This window comes from Mya arenaria, chromosome 15, assembly GCF_026914265.1.
Source record: "Mya arenaria isolate MELC-2E11 chromosome 15, ASM2691426v1".
NCBI lineage: Eukaryota > Metazoa > Mollusca > Bivalvia > Myida > Myidae > Mya > Mya arenaria.
In genome coordinates this window covers 19,001,281-19,020,598 of record NC_069136.1, presented here as the reverse complement: position 1 = coordinate 19,020,598, position 19,318 = coordinate 19,001,281, and the positions used below count along the sequence as shown (strand labels likewise).

The following is a 19,318-nucleotide window of genomic DNA, read 5'->3' as shown; positions in this document are numbered from 1 at the left end:
ACACATTGAACGTTTTGACAACTTTTTGTCTTGGAACGAGCCAATTTTTGGGAAAACCATGGAAACCAATTATATAAGACTGCTGACAAAAAACCCCAGATTTTTATATTTAAGTTCAAAAATTGATGTTTTATGCATTTTTCTTAAACTGTTAGTAACAGTTTTAGCGATAAAACATTCAAATTTTCAAAAAGAAATATGAAAATCTGCGATCTGATCTTTTCTCAGCAATCTTCTGTAATTGGTTTGGAGATATTCACACAAAAAATGGCTCTTTCCAAGACAAAAAAATAAAAAGTTGTAAAAATGGTATATCTGTGAGAGTGCAGCTTTAAGTCATGTACAATATTATACAATTTATAATCTACACTATTAAGGTATGAATAGGCTCATGCAAGTTGAATGCAGGTTGGTTAGATTATCGGTACCCATGAAAATGAGTTAAACTTTAAGACTTTTAGGACAGACTGCAACTTTTACTTTTATTGGTGGCTAACACATACAAGAAGTGTTTTGCAACCTTGTTATTTATTGTACTGGACTTACCATAAATGTCACACTGTGATCTTCAGACAGGATGTGTTTAAACATGTTCTTCATCGTGTAGTATCTGTCATTTGTCCTAAGCCGCTTGTCACACGCTCTACACATGTACACAGGGGGCAGTTCACAATCATGGTGGGTAAACTCCGTCACCATCTGAAGACCTGGAGACGAACACGAAAAATATACATGCAAGTAGAAACAAGAGCAAAGCAGTTGATGACAAAGCTTACCTTCTTGGAAAAATGTTATAAATATCTTCCCAGTGTCGCAGGTAGAATAAAAATATCCAATTCGTGGCCAACTTTGTACTCTCAGCATGAACGTGAAAGATTCTTTTGCGTGCATTATCCTCGTGTTTGTGATTTAAACATTTCACCAAAAAGCGCGTCCAATGTTTACTGACATCAACATCATGATGTGCAAAAATTATAAAGTCAAAGTCAAACATATCCAGAGAAACGTCGCGATTTAACATACAAACTTTTTTCATTAAATATTTGCCATAAGCCTTGTAATCAAGTCTCCAATTATATGGTAAAAAATTATGAAATGGCGCGTTTCGGCGAACAGTTTGTCTAATCCAGGTTTGGGGAGACCGCGGATTCCTTGCCTCGGTAAACATGGAAAATATATGCAAGATAACATATTCAGCTTACCTATTGGGCAATGATGAGGATACGTCTTACACCATCTGTCCACCACGTTTTGAAGCGGCTCCTTGTTTATGGAACTCTCCAACATCATCTCGATCTTTCCTGTCACTGCTGCAGGAAATAGAATCTTCCCATGCCTATAAGCGTTAGGCAAGGGTCTAGACTGCGTTTCAACGCTTAGCTCTGAATTTGCATCCACGCCTTCTTTATAACCCTCACTGAAGGCTCTGCTCGCATTATTTGTAGCTATATCATCAGTATTAATATTCTGCCTCTTACTTGCAGGAAAGTATGAGTCATCTGTGGATGAAAACTGGCTGCTTCTATGATCATTAAATCTAGAAGAGATATCATCATGTGGATACGTACCAGCAATATCATTATTATCCCGATATCTGGGAGCGATATCATCATTATGCTGATGTTGTTTGGGAGACCTATTCTCATCTGAATATCTTGTTGAGATATCCATATCACTGTCAAGAAAGCCAGGACCGATATCTTCATCTGGATAACTAGGAGAGATATCCATATCACTGTTATGATATCCAGGACCGACATCCTCTTCTGGATTTCTAGAAGAGATATCCATATCACTGTCATGATATCTGGAAGACATATCACCACCAGCATCCTGATATCCATGGTGAATACGCCCATCACCATCCGGATATCTACCTGGGATATCTTCATCATCATAATCCCTAGGAGAAAAGTTCCTCGCTCCATTAGAGAAGCCATAATCACGATGGACATCTAGCAATCTATCAGTGCTTGCAGTTTCGTGGTGAGGGGAACTATAACGGCCATCATCAAAGGTACCACAGTCTTCCCTGAATTTGTCATAATCAGGATACAGTGCAGGCTGGACTGTGTGCCCATCTAGCTCATACTGACTGTACACTACTGGTGTGTTGGATACAATCTGGGGAACAATCACTGGCTGTAAGGCCATTGGTTCAACATCTTGGTGGTTTCCCCTCATTCTGTTAACATCAGGGTGACCTGGAACATACGTATGCCTTGACGCATGGACCGTCCATCCAGTAGCTTCATTCTGCCTGTCGGTTGACATATTGTCACACCCAGGCTCAGTTAGGAATGACCTTGACCTTGGAGACGGGTCTCTACTGATCTGCTCAACAGCTTTTGGAGAGGACTTGTATTGTTTAGACAGGACAGGTCTTTCCTGAGGTGAGAAGGAAGACCTGTACTGTCCATACGGCTCATCTCTAGCACTGCTGTCAATATCTTGTACAAGCCTAGAAGTATGTATTTCATCTGCAGACTTTGTGGCATGTGGAATATTACGGCTATCTGTTCCCCTACTTAGTCCTCTTGGAGAGCTGTATGGATCTCTGCTATTTGTTCTTGTGATTTTTCCTCTTTGCGGGCTGTTTGCATCTCTGGCAGGAAAGGTACATGTAGATGCTCCTGATTGAAACCTGGATTTTCTACTTTTAACATCTATGTTGCTTCTTACCTCTGATATATGAGGTCTTTTTAGATGGCTGCTTTCCAGCCTGGTTGCAACATCTGTTGGACTGCCCTGTTGTCTTGCTCCACCATACTTTGGAATTATTTGGTGCTTTGTCAGGTCCTCTTTTGATTTGTCTTTCTCCTTCATTCTATTATCTTTTAAATAATATTTCGGACTCATTCTACTTACAATTGGACTTCCCTTCTGCAACTTTGTATAATCTTTTGTATGAATATCCTGCCTTAGTCCATAATCTTTTCTGACTTGACTTTCTTCCTCACTTCTTGTATCACCCTTCCTATCACCATGACCTTTAACGTAAGTGTTCGTTCCAACCATTTTGTCCTTTGCAATACCATCTGAATTTTCACCAGTAGATGGCAAGAGATCTTCATTATTCACATTAATGTGAATACCATCATCCTCAATCCCATCACTAAAGTCTTCGTCATCTTCTTCAGCTAGTCTAGCTAGCTCATTTTCAAGTTCTATCTTTAAATCCCTGTCCATAGCTATACCATCATTTTTTTCCAAGTCATAACCACTTTTAACTGTTTTGACCATGTCTTTTTTGGTATTCTCTGAATCTTTCCATTCGTTACCTTTTTGAGTGCTATATTTCTGAAGACCAGCAGAATCTTCAAGTGTGCCAGATGTTTGAAGCCCTCCATCTCTGACAGGGGTCTTGTTTCCTTCCTTACCAGCTTCAACAGTCTCTTTCACTGTTTTAGCTTCATTTCCAACCATACTTGTGGTATCTGGAGTTGCTCTGGACTTCTGTCCCACAGAGCTTCCGGCAGTACTTTCATGACTGCTAGGTCTATGAGAACCTCTCACACTACCTGAAGATGATTGACCCAAATCTTTGTATCTTCTTTGTTCCTTACTGTTGGATAGCCTTTTGCTGCCTGAAGAGGACAATCTGGATTCCTTACTTCTGCCGTGACCACTGCCTCTTGGTCTGCGCCTGTCTCTGCTATGACTTCTACTTCTCCTTTCTCTGCTTCTTCTTCGTTCTCTACCATGGCTTCTACTTCTGCTTTTCCTTGATTAAACATTATAGCCATGCAACAATTCATACCGATGTATAAAACTATGTCAAGCAAACAAGACATATAAAGTAATTTCAATAGAATCAACATCATTTTGATTTGTTTTCTAAATTGAAAGTATGACAACTCACTTACCATAAACCAAGTATGACAATTTCTTTAAAATAAACTTAAACTATTTATACAATATTCATTAACTATTGTCAGAACCTGAAAATAATAAGTGAGAATAAATTAAAGCTATTTTTTCCAGAATTATGATACATTATTATTGATATTATATTTCTGATTTTTTTCAATCAGGTTTTGTTGTTCTGTCAGAATTACACTGTAAAGAGAGGGTGAACTCTGTTAAAAATTACCAGGACATAGCCAAAGAAAGAGAGAAGTTTTTAATCATCTTTCAACCAACACAAATTCTTACATGAATGATTATTCTTACATAAATGATTACCACTCAGCTGAGCAAGTCCAGGGACATGTACTCCAAAATGTAATTGCAACCTTTGCAAACATGTTATAATTCTGAGGCTTGCATAAAAGAGCTAATGTGGCCATGGCTTATTTAAGCTAACAAATATACCGTAGATAAAGCAGATGAAGCCATTCCTCCATCCTCTCCATTTACCTATTAGTCCTTGTTCTTTCCTGGTTTCTACTCGACCCCCCATAGCTGCCTGGACTCCTGTGCTTTCTTGTTTCTAAATATCAAAGATATTATTTTTAAATACATTTTCTGACCAAGAGAACCACAAGCTGTCAATGCCCAACTGTTTTTTTGGTCCCATAGCTAAAGGGGCATAACTCATCAAGCCAGAGGTTTGGGCCTTAATACAAATGTTCATATTACCACTGGTAACCTGTGTACTAAGTTTCATGTGAATATCTTGTGAACAGGGATAAATGTTTGTACAACGCATATAACAACGCCAAGGCGATCATAATACTTCCTTTAACAAGAGGGCCAAATGGCCCTGAATCGCTCACCTGTCATATATTGCACATTGGTTTGATAAGAAATCTGGATGGTTCAAAGTAGTTAAGGTTTTTTAGAAGTCTGGGTCATTTTTTACCCCAATGCCAAAGTTTGGACAATAAAGGTAGAGGTCCACTTAATGATGTATTATGCCAAATAGCTCTAGTCCTTGTGAATTCGGAGATAAAAATTTTTTATGCTTCTATTATATACAAATATTGAAAACCTAAGCCTATGAACACGGGGCGTGGCCAATTTTGACCCCAGGGCTAAAGTTTGAACAATCTTAATAGTGGTCCAATAAACGATGCTTCATACCAAATATCTAAGGCCTTCGCCTTTTGGTTTCGGAGAAGAAGATTTTTTAAGTTTTCATCATATACATATATAAGGAAACCCATGACCGCCCGGGTGGGGCCATTTTTTGACCCCAGGGCCAAAGATTGAACAATATTGGTACAAGTCAACTAGATGATATATCATGCCAAATATCTAAGCTCTTGTCACTACTTGATTTTACGTGTGTATCTATATATGTATATTTGTTATTAACTGTTGTATGTGGCCCATATTGAAAATTGGTATGTGTACTAAATATGTTATCCAGTTTAAATTAAGACGTTACTTGTCTTTGTGAGTTCGGAGAAGATTTTTTAAGTTTTCACTATAACACATATAGAGAAAACCCATCAGCCCCGGGGTGTGGCCAATTTTGACCCAAGGGCCATAATTTGAACAAATTTTGTAGAGGTCCACTAGACAATGAATCATGCCAAATATCTAAGCTCTAAGCCACGTAAGTTCAGAGGAGATGATTTTTTAAGTTTTCACTATAAACATATAGAGAAAACCCATGACCCCCCAAGGGGGCGGGGCCAATTTTGACCCCAAGGCCATAATTTGAACAATCTTTGTAGAGGTCCACTAGACAATGAATCATGCCATATATCTAAGCTCTAGTCCAAGTAAGTTCAAAGGAGAAGATTTTTGAAGTTTTAACTATAAACATATAGAGAATACCCTAACCCCCCGGGGCGGGGCCAATTTAGACCCCAAGGCCATAATTTGAACAATCTTTGTAAAGGTCCACTAGACAATGAATCATGCCAAATATCTAAGCTCTAGTCCAAGTAAGTTCAGAGGAGAAGATTTTTGAAGTTTTAACTATAAACATATAGAGAATACCCACGATCCCCCGGGGCGGGGCCAATTTTGACCCAAGGGCCATAATTTGAACAATCTTGGTAGAGGACCATTTGGTGATCCTACCTACCATATATCAACAGCCTAAGCCTTGTGGTTTGGGAGAAGAAGATTTTTAAAGTTTTTCCTTTTGGTTGCCATGGCAACCAGAGTTCTGCCTGGAATTGAATTCTTTGAACAACTTTGATAGAAGACCACCCAAGGAACATCCCTATGAAGTTTTATTAATATTGGCCCAGCGGTTAAGGAGGAGATGTCTTTTAAGTAAATTGTTGACGGACGACGCACGACGCACGACGGACAAAAGGCGATCACAAAAGCTCACCTTGTCACAAAGTGACAGGTGAGCTAAAATACCCAGATGAACTGGTAAAACCATACTGATTAAAAGATATATATGAACATTTTGTACTCAAATAATGTCTTAATTCTAAAACAAAAACAACAGTTCTGCAGAGCAAGCACTTTTCTGTTCTTCTTCAGTCAAAAACAGAGGGTTGATAAACATGCATAGATCAAACATCAACAACAAACACTTGTGTAGTAGTCATAAAAAAGTACTGTTTGCAAATTAACTTCAAAATATCTTTGATGTTTGAAGTTGATTTGAAATTTACTTGGCGTTTTTGGCAAAACAATCGCCGCAATCATTCAAAGCTTCAAACCTTGATATGTGAAGTTAATTTAAAAACAGACGTGCAATGGTCTTTTTTGTGACAAAAGGATCAAAAGCCTTTATTTTAATTTTATATCAATCTATTTTAGCTCAATTGTGAAGACAGCTGTAACCCAATACACTTCAGTCTATTTCCTGGTCAGAAATCATTACTGTGTCCTGTTTGGGATACATAGTGAACATTCCCTAGGCAGGGATCGTACCTTTAATCTCTTAAGTGAGAGGCAGACAAATATACTACTAGATCACTATCACCCTGGTGGGGATGGAACCTAGGAGCTATTGGGTGTGAGACGACAGCTATACCACTAGACCACTCTCACCCTGGGGGGATCAAACCCACAACCTATTTGGTGAGATGCAGGCACATAAACCACTAGACTACTCTCACCATGGTGGGAATCAAACCCACAACCTCTTGGGTGAGAGGCAGACACCTACACCACTAGACCACTCTCACCATGGTGGGGATCACACCCACAACCTATTTCATGAGAGGCAGACACATAAACAACTACACCACTCTCACCCTGGTGAGGATGGAACCTTTGACCTATTTGGTGAGAGGCAGACACATAAACCACTTGACCACTCTCACCCTGGTGAGGATGGAACCTTTGACCTATTTGGTGAGAGGCAGACACATAAACCACTAGACCAATCTCACCCTGGTGGGGATGGAACCTAGGAGCTATTGGGTGAGAGGCAGACACATAAACCACTAGACCAATCTCACCCTGGTGGGGATGGAACCTAGGAGCTATTGGGTGAGAGGCAGACACATAAACCACTAGACCAATCTCACCCTGGTGGGGATGGAACCTAGGAGCTATTGGGTGAGAGGCAGACACATAAACCACTAGACCAATCTCACCCTGGTGGGGATGGAACCTAGGAGCTATTGGGTGAGAGGCAGACAGCTTTACCACTAGACCAATCTCACCCTGGTGGGAATGGAACCATCAACCTATTGGGTAAGAGGCAGACACGTATACTACTAGACAACTCTCACCCTGGTGGGAATGGAACCATCAACCTATTGGGTAAGAGGCAGACACATATACTACTAGACAACTCTCACCCTGGTGGGAATGGAACCATCAACCTATTGGGTAAGAGGCAGACACGTATACTACTAGACAACTCTCACCCTGGTGGGAATGGAACCATCAACCTATTGGGTAAGAGGCAGACACGTATACTACTAGACAACTCTCACCCTGGTGGAAATGGAACCATCAACCTATTGGGTAAGAGGCAGACACGTATACTACTAGACAACTCTCACCCTGGTGGGAATGGAACCATCAACCTATTGGGTAAGAGGCAGACACGTATACTACTAGACAACTCTCACCCTGGTGGAAATGGAACCATCAACCTATTGGGTAAGAGGCAGACACGTATACTACTAGACAACTCTCACCCTGGTGGAAATGGAACCATCAACCTATTGGGTAAGAGGCAGACACGTATACTACTAGACAACTCTCACCCTGGTGGGAATGGAACCATCAACCTATTGGGTAAGAGGCAGACACGTATACTACTAGACAACTCTCACCCTGGTGGGAATGGAAACATCGACCTATTGGGTAAGAGGCAGACACGTATACTACTAGACAACTCTAACCCTGGTGGGAATGGAAACATCGACCTATTGGGTAAGAGGCAGACACATATACTACTAGACAACTCTCACCCTGGTGGAAATGGAACCATCATCCTATTGGGTAAGAGGCAGACACGTATACTACTAGACAACTCTCACCCTGGTGGGAATGGAACCATCAACCTATTGGGTAAGAGGCAGACACGTATACTACTAGACAACTCTCATCCTGGTGGGAATGGAACCATCAACCTATTGGGTAAGAGGCAGACACGTATACTACTAGACAACTCTCACCCTGGTGGGAATGGAACCATCAACCTATTGGGTAAGAGGCAGACACGTATACTACTAGACAACTCTCATCCTGGTGGGAATGGAAACATCGACCTCTTGGAAGGGCAGACAGGTTTACCACTAGATCACTCTCACTCTGTTAATAACAAACAGTACACCTATTTGAGGCAATAATCAATACCTGATGTTTTCATAGCACATTTGAGGGCTTCCTCGTCTGTTTTAAGCTCCAGAAAAACTGAGATAGTTTTCTTCATTGCACCTTCAGTGTTTTGGATCTGCATGGCATATTCGGCCACTGATTTCTTCTCCGGATCATAACCAGTAGCCAGCTTGTAGATATACTGGTAGTTCTTCATCTGAGTATAGAAAACCTTGATTATCAAGAAATGAATATACCATAATTGTCCTTAAACTTGCATGCCTTAATAGATGGATCAGGGGTCTTTTTCATGGCTCTTTCATTAAACAGGCTGTTTGTTCGAGAACCAGCGTTCCCTCGAGGTCAGAGCTTGGTCCCCAACATTTTTCCTTCTATTTTCATATAAAATATACTGACGCTGCATCGAAACCTAAATAAGTCGAGGATCGAGCACAATAGCCGGTCCCAAATACACAAATCATGCACAAAATCTTATGGCTCCCTCGAGGTCATAATTTCACACTTTTTCCCGAACACGTGTTCCAATATAAACAAACAATTGCTTGGTGTTAAAATTTTCGCAAGTTGTATAAATTGCGATGACAGTTAAAAGGTAATTTGATAAGGTGTGAAAAACCATTTATCACTGTTTACGCATGAACGATGATAGTTGATAAGGGCCTGTGAGAAGATCATTAAGAGTTTAAACAGTTTTGCGAGACAGTCAAGATGCGCCAATCATCAATCTGTGATTTTGTGAAACTTAAATCTGACTTATGCCATAATATGTTCTTTCATATTTAAATGTTGCTTGTTTAGGAAATGTGCTTTATGTAAAATAAAGATAACTATTTATTCATTTATGATTGTTGTTTTTTTCTTTTACATTTAGTACACGACAGCCTTTGAACATATGAGTGATTTCCACAACACAACACATAACCTGTGTCGTAGTATACAGTCAGTATGACAACTTTCAACTTAAAATACACTGAAAGATATTTCATAACAGACTGGAATATAGAAACTCGGGTCGTTCGAAACATCGGTTCCTTCGAGGTTTCAGCTCGGACCCCGGCGTCCTCGAGCGATCGCAGTTTTACTGTATTTCTATAATAAAATGGCAATATCCATAATGAAAGGGTTATCACTCTTCAGTGACTTGAGCAATATGGCTTGTTAGCAAACTTTTCCAAGATAATTATTATTCCAATACACAAGACTGATTTTAGGTATTTTCTATAGTTAACATGGGATAACTCTAAGGCTTCTAAAGTTATTTATTGGAAAACATACTGAGCGCTGTCCATCCGTCCGCCCACAGGTTAAACTTTAAAAACATGAAGAAAACAAAATACCACCGGAGAGCCTAAAAAGAATTTTAGGGTCACAGGTAAATAAGTGGGTAATGCCAAACAAACTTTTCATTAATTATGGCCCAACTGTGACTCAACAAAGCAATAAATATAAAATTCATGTTTAAAAGAGTGCATAAAAACATTTCTGTACCATATACAGGAGCCGGTGATCTTGTGAGGTGACATGTTGTAGAATGTCTGGCCATGTGACCTTTATTTTACAGATATAGCACATGTACCAGGGGTCCACTGTAAAGTCCGGCTGTTGAAACTCATTGACTTGTGCCAGACCTAGAGTAAATAGGAATAATAGAGGATATGTTGAAATTTCGATTTAAGATTGAAATTCATTTCATTGTGTGACTACAAAAAGCAATATGCAAACAGTAGTACAGTTTCACTATTTGTTTGGCCATGTCTGAAATTATATTACTGTTGCGAAGAAACTTAAAACAGAGCGAAAAAAGTATTTACCAATGGCTATTTCAAATTAAACAAATTCATTCCAAGAGCATGACAACTGCAAACAGCAAAACCATGGCAAAAACTCCAATTTATATAGCACTTACATAGGATTATGTCTTTTTTTCTTTGTTTAACAAAAGAGTGTATTGAATTCAATATCGCAAACTGCCTTCTCTTTAAACAAAATCATATATTGAAGTCAAGTCTACATGTATTCAAGTCTACATGTATTTGTTTGTCCAACATTATGATGTGACCGCCAATTGATTTAACAGTGATAAATATTTATATCAGAGTTGTAATAACAGAATTGTCAATAGATAACAGAGGGCACAACATACCAATAAAGGCCTCTGTTTTCGTCGTGTCCATATACAATTTCTGAAATCTCGACATGCGGGCACACTGAACAATGCTTTTGTTTCGCCTTCTTTCTTCAACATCTCCTGTAAAATTGATATTGGATTATTTCATTTAGATCTTAAGATGTATGTGAATTGTGTTTAGATCTTAAGGTGTATGTGTATTTCATTTAGATCTTAATATTTTAAATAACCCATGATATCAACACCCAATACCCATTATATCTACCCTGATATCTACACCCATAACTCATGATATCCACACTCATAACCCATGATATCTACACTCATAACCCATGATATCTACACTGTTATCTACACTCATAACCCATGATATATACACTGATATCTACACTCATAAGCCATGATATCTACACTGATATTTACACTAATATCTACACTGATATCTACACTCATAACCCATGATATCTACACTCATAACCCATGATATCTACACTGATATCTACACTAATAACCCATGATATTTACACTGATATCTACACCCATAACCCGTGACACCTACACTCATAACCCATGATATCTACATTGATATCTTTATCATAACCCATGATATCCACACTGAAATCTACACTCATAACCCATGATATCTACACTGATATCTACACTAATAACCCATGATATTTACACTGATATCTACACCTATAACCCATGATATCTACATTGATATCTGCAGTCGGTAAGGTTGACATGATTTCACTGAAAGGCACATCCTTTGAAAAGGGCTGTAGGTTTCGAGCGTTTTTTAATACACAGTAATAAATAGAAATAACTTATACGTACGATAAATAATCTTCCAGTCATCTTCTTCATTTCTTGTCCGACCTGTGAAATTTAAAGGTGCACAATATAGGTTTATTTTTTATTTTAATGCATCTTCATGTTTAACTCATTTGACTTGAATTATTTCAACAAAAACATTTGATTAAGGTACAGGCCCCAATTTCTCGAAACTTCTTAAGCTTAACAGGCTTAAGTCGTTTATTTCAATTAGCCAAAATACATACTAAAAATGGATTTTGATAAATAAAAAATGGTTTCTTCTCATTAGCATACAGATTTTTCTTATATAATTTCTAAAAACTCTTAAAATAGTAAATATAACGCATTTTATAAAACAACAAAAATAGTGAGTTTAGCTTAATCCTGTTATAAGGGACTTAAGAAGTTTCGAGAAATTGGGGCCTGGTAAACAAATATTAACCTTTATAAAATGTTTTTTTAATTAATAGCTACGTAGCCACAGACTCCCCAGTTAAAATAGCACACTAATATTGCTTATATCTTTTTATGATTTGATCATTAAAGTAAAATAAATTAAACATGTAAATGATTTGAAATGGATTTTTTTGATTTTTTGCATCAACTTATACCGTAAGTATTGCTAAGCTATTTATTGACTACATCCCTATTTTTTAATACAGAAGGTTTAAATCAATGAATTAGATTCACCTGAAAAACCTTATTTAAATTTGATTTCACAAAATTGAATTTATATGGTTATATATATTTTCGTAATTTGTAGGCATTCTTCAAAAGAAGATGTAAAAACACTCACATAGTGCGATCATCTGAATCTTATGGCTGAAGATTGTGCGAGAAATAGAGGGGTGATCCAAGCCTTGCCCTTACCCTGATCTTTAGATATTGCCTGTGTAAGCTGTTTCCCATCTGTCCCGGAGTTTTTCCGTGGTTTAGGCTGGATACTATTGATGGCATCAGTCGTTGTTTCAATGTATTTCAGCGTGTACATGCCAGCATATGGAGAAACATATTCAGTATCTGAAATGAGTATTTAGCACTTTTATTGTACACCTTCATGTTTTCAATAAAAATATATATATGGTTTTAAGCTTCTGGACACTTTACAGCCAAATCAAAAAAACAACGACCTTACTGCTATGTTATCTGGTGAAGGTGTTTGATGGACAAATGTGCATTGTCATTTCATAAAGCCGTTGCTCATAGCATTATTTAATATAATTTTGGTAAATGGTCTTTGCTGGCCGACTACATCAATATAACCCTAATGACAGACAAACAGATGCCCTTGCAACTCAGTTATCTATGCTAGAGTTATGGGACTTGCCCCTTTTCTGCAAATGGCCACTGATGGTGCAAATCATGACAGAAACATAACAAGAACATGGCTATGAAAAAATCTTCTTTGAAAACCAAATGAGCTTAAAAGCAACTATCAAACAATACATTTAAGTATTTGTATTCAATACATACTCTTCAGCCTCAGTGATTGGCCAAAATCTTACTGACCAATGAAAACACTTTTTTTATTCTGTGCTTAAGATAACTCTACCATGCTGAATGATGTGGCCCCATATACTCACCTTCAATGTGTTTCGGGTAAGTGTACAGTGGTTCCTGTCTGGCATTGTAGCCCGAAATCTGTACAACCGTCACTTTCCGTGGCCCAGATGCATCCAGCCAGCGGCCATACATATCCAGTCTCTCCGGCCGCTCTTTCACTGCGTCACTCAAGATATTATGGTGCTTCTCCTGGGAAAAAGGTTAGCTTCAGAAATAAGTAAAAATTATTTTTTGAACAGGCGGCAGGCAAAAAATAAGTAGGTTTCACTTAAGCAACATTATTTCAGGTTATTCACAATTGAAGAGCAAATCAGCCTTAAGTACAGTTTAGGCAAAATATAAGTGTTTGCAGCTTATTCGTTTGCAATTAGCTTCCCAGCTTGCAGTGTATATGCTGCAATGCAATAGGGAGACAAAACAAAACAGTAAGCTAACGTGACACCATACAGTTACCCATTGAATGTCAGCCTTTTTTTTGTTGTTATTAAACTACACATGTACAATGGATTAATAATCATAGATTATACTATTTGGCAGGATCATGGCAGACACATGGTGTTAATCTCTGCCCTCAAGCAATGTGTGATCGGACAATTGCAGTAACATAATGATAATTGTATGACCTTACTCAGTTTTGAGAAGCAGTAGATTTTGTCAGGAAAGCAACAGAGCGGTAGATGGGTCTCAAAATATGCATGTGTTTTGAATCCAAATTTAGTTATTAAGAATATCTTGTTAAGAAAAAAATGTCATAGTCTGTTCAAAAACTAAGCCAGAGCTCACCATGTAAGTGGTCACATGTCTGTCACCAATCAGATGAGAGTACACGCTATCACATGTAAGTTTTACGTTACACAGTCGACAGTCAAACCTCGGCTTCTCTGCTTGGTTGACAGCGTTCTGGTACTCGGTCATCAAGTGCAAGCCTGGCAATGGTACAATTTTACAGTCAACATCTATCCATGTGGCATTTATTTATCAAAAAATATATTTTTTCTTAATATAAATCTAAGACCCTATCTAAAGATCAATTGGAAGATAATTTATGAATAGATTCAATTACTGTCAATTGATGGCCTTAGCAGAGTTAATTTCCAAATTTTACTGCAGATAATATTCAGGCAGAAATCATTTAAAACCTCTTAATACTGTGTTTGGAATACAGGGATAAAAAAAACTGAAACAATTCATTGCAAGACCATTAATATGATCTATAGTACACACACAATAATTCTAATAATATTATAGGGGAATTTTTGAATTTTTATAATTTGGTATGTTATTAATCTATTTACAGCAATGCAATCGTCAGTGACTGTTCAATTTAGAACACATTCATATGGACATGAATCCGTAAAAAATGGGTAAACATTGTTGAAATAATGGCAGAAAAATGATAATTAGAAGGCAAACAATATGTATGAAGTAATTCATATGCTAACCAACAGCTGGTTTAGAGGATATACTGCTGTTCCGTCGTATGATGTCAAACACCCGAGGTCTGATTGGTTCATCCACCATGGCCACTGTTTTATTGGCTTCCTCCTTTCTCGTGGAAGGAGTAGATCCTGTAAGTTATCAACAAACATCAATATATCTTGAAACTATTAAATGTTTAAAATATATTTGTGTCTAGAAAATTGCTTTCCGATCCAATATGACCAAAATCCACATCAAAGGCAAATTAATTAAAGTCCTATAGGGGTATGTGCTTTTTCTGTTTGTTTTTTATGTTTGTGTGTCAGAGGAGGGTTGTTTAGCTTAGGGGTTTAGCCTAATGGAAAAGACATCTTTTTAGAAATTAGAGGTCAAGCTTATTGAGGTTTTATTCCCTTTAAATGATCTGAATACAAAAAAAAAATTATAATGAAAACTTCTACAAGTTTTTAATGCTGCATTCAACTCAAAAGGACAGCAACCTTATATTTCACAATGTTAAGCCTTACATAAAGGCGTCCCTTGTTTGTATATGTAAAGTCAATCATTCATTGTACCACTGTATTCAAAAAGGGACCATTGACTTCATAAAACTGTTCAGTGCTGCTTTGCGTTTTTCACAATTGGGAAAAATCCTTGCCAGTTAATATAGCCAGACAAAAAACACTTGCCATATGGCATTGTAAGGACTGGCCAGTCAGCCTGGCCGAAAGTGAATGGACATAGGCTAACACCTCATTCCATATACACCTTCAGGGGGCTGGCAGGCCAGTCTATATAATGTCATATTCCCTCAGTGGTGTACAATATTCTTTAATATACACCAATGTCATTGATTTATACCAGGTGTTTGCTGGGGTGTGGATGGCTGTCCAGTTACTGGGGTGGTAGTAGGCTCATTACACCTAACGGCAACAACCCACAGACTCTCATTGCCATGGTCACGGTGATATTCCATGGCACGAAACTGGATAACTTCCTGTTTTGTAGCTTGATCAAGCAAGCCCAACTTCTGGGTCAACTCTGGTAGCACCTTTGTCTGTAACAGTAATGGAGTTACAGCTAGGACATACCAAATGAATTATATATTCAGCATCGAGGGCCATATTACAGAAGCACCTTAAGTTAAATTTTACCTTTTCCTTAATTCAACAATTTACTTAACTGTTTTATTTCACTGGAAAAAAAGTGTTACGCTAAGTGCATATTCTCCAAATAAAACATGGAGACTTATGTTTTTAAAAATGAAAACTCCATTATTTGAAAATTAGTTTTTTTAAAGAAATATAACAATTCCAAATGTTACACATAAGTTAAGATATGTTAAATAATACATAAGATGCTTCTTTAATATGGACCCAGGTTTCAATTTCTAAACCTACATATTTGAGACGGGTAAAAAACAAATAACAATCAAGAAAAAAATGCTTTTGCAAAAATGTTAATGCTGTAAATAGATATTTACCAAGCTTACCTTATTTGTTTTAAGTATCCAATATTTGTATCTTTGAAAAGAGGTTAGAAGAAATTAATGTTTTCGCCCAAATGACTGCAGAATTTATAGTTTTTTTTGGTTTTATGGTTAAAATTCGTGGGGAATAGATCAAATTTCTGTGAGATTTTTCCTCCAGACATGCAATGTATAAAAGAAGGAGCCTCTAATCTCATCCTGGATGAAATATAACACTGCTTGATAGCTCAATGAAATCCTTATTGCTATATGAGAACATTACACACATAAGCTTTTAAACAGATCTTACAGACTAATAGCATTATAATATTTTTACAATTTTCAGTTTTCAATGCCATTTGCCAATAAAACAATATTCAATGAATGTCTTTACTGCCTCACTACAATGCTATCAGACAGTACACATTTAGTTACCTCTGTTCAAGGCACAAACATGCCATATTTCTGAGAGGCTTCCCAGGGGATTTTGGTCTGAATTCCAGGGGATTTTGGTATTACACCAGGGGATTTTTACGCGACCAAAATTTGCGCAATATCTGCATTTATGATATAAAAATAAAAAACTGAAATACACTCAAATTACAATAATTTTTGTACTTAGTCATCATGGTCCTTCATGGAATTTCACACTTATAATATTATTGATGCTTTCCACTGTCAACCTTAAGCAAGTTTTGAAAAAAAAAAAAAAAAAAAAAAAAAAAAAAAAATTAAATTCCAGGGGATATGGATCCCCCGGCGGGGGACCAGGGGATGGGTCGAAATTTCGGGGATTTTCCCCCCCGCTGGGGGATATGGCATGTATGAAGACAAACAATGGATGATGGAAATGATTTCATACACTTTGTCTATTTACCATATTATATGTACTATAATGCAGTGGTTAACAAGCTGTCTACTTACAAAATATTTAATGCCGTGGTTAAGACTCCTTATGTGTGATTTTGCCAAAGCCCGGTTCCCTGATACTTGATCACACAGGGAGCAGAAATATAGGTGTCTCTTCTCAAAACCTGCGCCAGGTAAATCCTGTATCTCGTAAATATGGCCCAACCCTGCGACAAAAACAAAATGACAATCAGAATGTCTTCCTTAATATCCCTTGAAACGTAAAGCTTTTATCAATATATTTGTTTATTTCCAAATTACTGGTTGAATAAAGCCTCTTGAATGCTACTTATTTACCTTTAATCTGATAGAAAAAAAGCAAAATATGTGGGCATTGTGATCATAAATATCGGTGGTCTAGTTAGCGCACTCACTTCTCACCAAAGTCACCCCCGAGTTTGATTCCCGGCTTGGGGGCATGAGGGTTTGGTTTGTGGTCACACAGCCACACAAGTTGGTTATCTCTGAGTTCCCCCACAACACAAAAACACACTCTTGGTCTACATTGTGTCAACAAGAGTGACTTAGTATAAGTAAATGTAACTTTCCTTACAATCGTTGCAAAAATAAATAAAGCTTAACCTTATTATCAACATACGTCCTAAGTTACGCGTAAAGAAAGGCTTTTAAGTTACAGCCAACAAAAAAAAAACACAACCAACACAAATACTTTTTTGCCGCTGGAAAACAGACAAGCAAAACACATGTACTTATACTATACTACCTGGAAGGGGACTGTCCATGAGACTGTTTTCCTGGAGATACTTGTAAAGGTGGACATCCTGGTCCAGAGATTCCTTATACTCCACAGGCTGGGCAGCCTGGATCAACCCAAGCTTCTGTAGCATTTCACCAGTGACCTTGGGAGTATTTAAATAGAGAACATTACAAGTCTTGTACAAAATTCAGTAGATTCAGTACAAAATCTGATTATCTTTTTAATAACAAGTATTTTCAGATGAAATTGTTGAAAAAACAATAACAAAAGACGGCAAACACAAAAATAATAGGTCACCCGATGAGCTCTTTAAGCTTTAATGAGCTAAAACAAGTACCACAGAGCAAATGCCAATACTTTGTCTGTTGCTTTCAGTAAAAAGGGGTATTGTTTCTGTTTTTGAATAAAAGATCTAGAACAAGAATGCAGACAATGAAGCCGAAATCAAGGCTAAGATAATAACTCCCAACATCATGGCTAAGATAATAACTCCCGAAATCAAGGCTAAGATAATAACTCCCGACATCAAGGCTAAGATAATAACTCCCGCCATCAAGGCTAAGATAATAACACCCGCCATCAAGGCTAAGATAATAACACCCGCCATCAAGGCTAAGACAATAACTCCCGCCATCAAGGCTAAGATAATAACTCCCGCCATCAAGGCTAAGATAATAACACCCGCCATCAAGGCTAAGATAATAACTCCCGCCATCAAGGCTAAGATAATAACACCCGCCATCAAGGCTAAGATAATAACACCCGCCATCAAGGCTAAGATAATAACTCCTGAAATCAAGGCTAAGATAATAACTCCCGACATCAAGGCTAAGATAATAACACCCGCCATCAAGGCTAAGATAATAACTCCCGACATCAAGGCTACGATAATAACTCCCGACATCAAGGCTAAGATAATAACTCCCGACATCAAGGCTAAGATAATAACTCATCTTGTTTTCTTTGTTAAACAGACAAGCTCACATTACATCAAGTTGCAATGAAAAAATTAAATGTTTCATAAATATAGTCAATATGCTTTTGATAATGATTTAAAGTGACAAACCTTCATTTTAAAGATGTCTGTTTCAAGGCTGACCACAGGAAATGGACCAGGAGTGGAGGGCCCTCGTTTTCCCTCCAGTTTTGGAGCTACCACCAATACTTCGGTCTGCTTTGATTTTGGAGGCCTGTATTGGATCTGGAAATATACAGAATGCTGGAGGTAAGTTGACCACAGGAAATGGACGAGGGCTTGAGGGGCCTTGTTTTTGCTCCAGTTCAGGAGTTACCCCCAGTCTGCTGGTATTTTGACGGCCGGTATTGGATCCGTACGTATACAGGAATGTTGAACTCAGTTCAATGCAGGGAATGGACCAAGGGTTGATTGGTCTCATTTACTTTCCATTACCGGCATACATGCCATTTTAACCCAAACCCAGCCAACATTAAGTGTATACATTTCTATACAAAACTAAGGCAAAAAATTGCGTCCTAAAAAAATAGTCTTAATACGGCCATGTCTAGTCTCAAGGAGTGTTTTCTGGCCTTCATGAAAGTAAAACACCTGAAATAGCCCATCCTTATCTTCCATAGCCCATGTGGTTCTTAGACATACAATAACTAAATCCCACCAGAA

The 19,318-nt window shown here is 37.8% G+C and overlaps 1 protein-coding gene across 3 annotated transcripts in view; it reads right to left on the bottom strand.

Moving 5' to 3' along the window:
* Positions 1-19,318, bottom strand: part of LOC128218801 (uncharacterized) — a 65,844-nt gene that overhangs the window by 20,967 nt on the left and 25,559 nt on the right. For all 3 annotated transcript variants that reach the window (XR_008258468.1, XR_008258469.1, XM_052926497.1), the window contains exons 13-27: positions 18,746-18,880; positions 17,686-17,821; positions 16,977-17,128; positions 15,446-15,641; positions 14,608-14,733; positions 13,949-14,091; positions 13,186-13,354; positions 12,473-12,622; positions 11,624-11,665; positions 10,802-10,906; positions 10,147-10,286; positions 8,677-8,854; positions 4,360-4,432; positions 1,203-3,724; positions 547-707 (exon numbers count right to left, since the gene is read on the bottom strand). Coding sequence is in view for 1 of the 3 variants with exons in the window: in XM_052926497.1 (XP_052782457.1) it covers positions 547-707; positions 1,203-3,724; positions 4,360-4,432; positions 8,677-8,854; positions 10,147-10,286; positions 10,802-10,906; positions 11,624-11,665; positions 12,473-12,622; positions 13,186-13,354; positions 13,949-14,091; positions 14,608-14,733; positions 15,446-15,641; positions 16,977-17,128; positions 17,686-17,821; positions 18,746-18,880 (4,428 nt within the window). In the remaining 2 variants the exon portion in view is untranslated. The remainder of the gene's footprint in view (positions 1-546; positions 708-1,202; positions 3,725-4,359; positions 4,433-8,676; positions 8,855-10,146; positions 10,287-10,801; positions 10,907-11,623; positions 11,666-12,472; positions 12,623-13,185; positions 13,355-13,948; positions 14,092-14,607; positions 14,734-15,445; positions 15,642-16,976; positions 17,129-17,685; positions 17,822-18,745; positions 18,881-19,318) is intronic.